A 743-nucleotide genomic window follows, 5' to 3' on the forward strand; every position below is an offset into this window, starting at 1 on the left:
CTCAACTCCGCAACTCGATCACGTTCCTCCCTCTCAAAGACCTTCGCCTCTCCGACTCCCCCCAGTACTGGTTCATGTCCTCACTCGACGACATCTATCAACCTAACGCCCCCTCTCACCTCCTCTTCCCTTCAACCGCCTCCTCTGCCTAAACCCCTACAACCACCGCGATGGCTCGAAGAACTCCTACGCTCTCGCGTACCCAAACGCTCTCCCACACAACTCCACGCTCCTACAGGGCCTAACCGTAGTCTCCGACACTTACTACGATTACAACAACATCTGGCACGGGCTGTCGACGATAGTCCCGTGGGTAGGTTGGTATCAGAGGAACGAATGCGTTAAGCCGAAGAGATGGGTTCTGTTCCATTGGGGTGAGCTCAGGACTCAAATGGCCAATTGGGTCAAGACTCTGGCCGAGGCTACAGTTGGGGACGAGGTCAGGATTGAGGATTTTGAGGGGTTTGGGGACGGTGCTGTTTGTTTCGAGAGGGCGGTTGAGTTTCGGCATCTTGAGCGGGGGCTGGAGAGGGAGGGGAGGGAGAGGGTTTATGACATGATGAGATGCAGAGCCAGAGATTATTGTGGGGTTAAGGTGAACGGTGAAAGCGGCGGTGAGATTAGAGTTACTTTGTTGCTGAGAGTTGGAGGGAGAGCGTTCAAGAATGAGAGCGCTGTGATCGGAGTTTTTGAGAGGGAGTGTGGGAAGGTGGATGGGTGCGGGATGAAGGTTGCCTTGTCCA

The 743-nt window shown here is 54.8% G+C and overlaps 1 protein-coding gene across 1 annotated transcript in view; it reads left to right on the plus strand.

The window, feature by feature from the left end:
* LOC109834560 overlaps window positions 392–743 on the plus strand; it is a 1483-nt gene continuing 1131 nt past the window's right edge. The window contains exon 1 of the mRNA XM_020402597.1: window positions 392–730. Coding sequence (XP_020258186.1) covers window positions 392–730 — 339 coding nt within the window. The remainder of the gene's footprint in view (window positions 731–743) is intronic.

This window comes from Asparagus officinalis, chromosome 3 (assembly GCF_001876935.1).
Source record: "Asparagus officinalis chromosome 3, Aspof.V1, whole genome shotgun sequence".
Taxonomy (NCBI): domain Eukaryota; kingdom Viridiplantae; phylum Streptophyta; class Magnoliopsida; order Asparagales; family Asparagaceae; genus Asparagus; species Asparagus officinalis.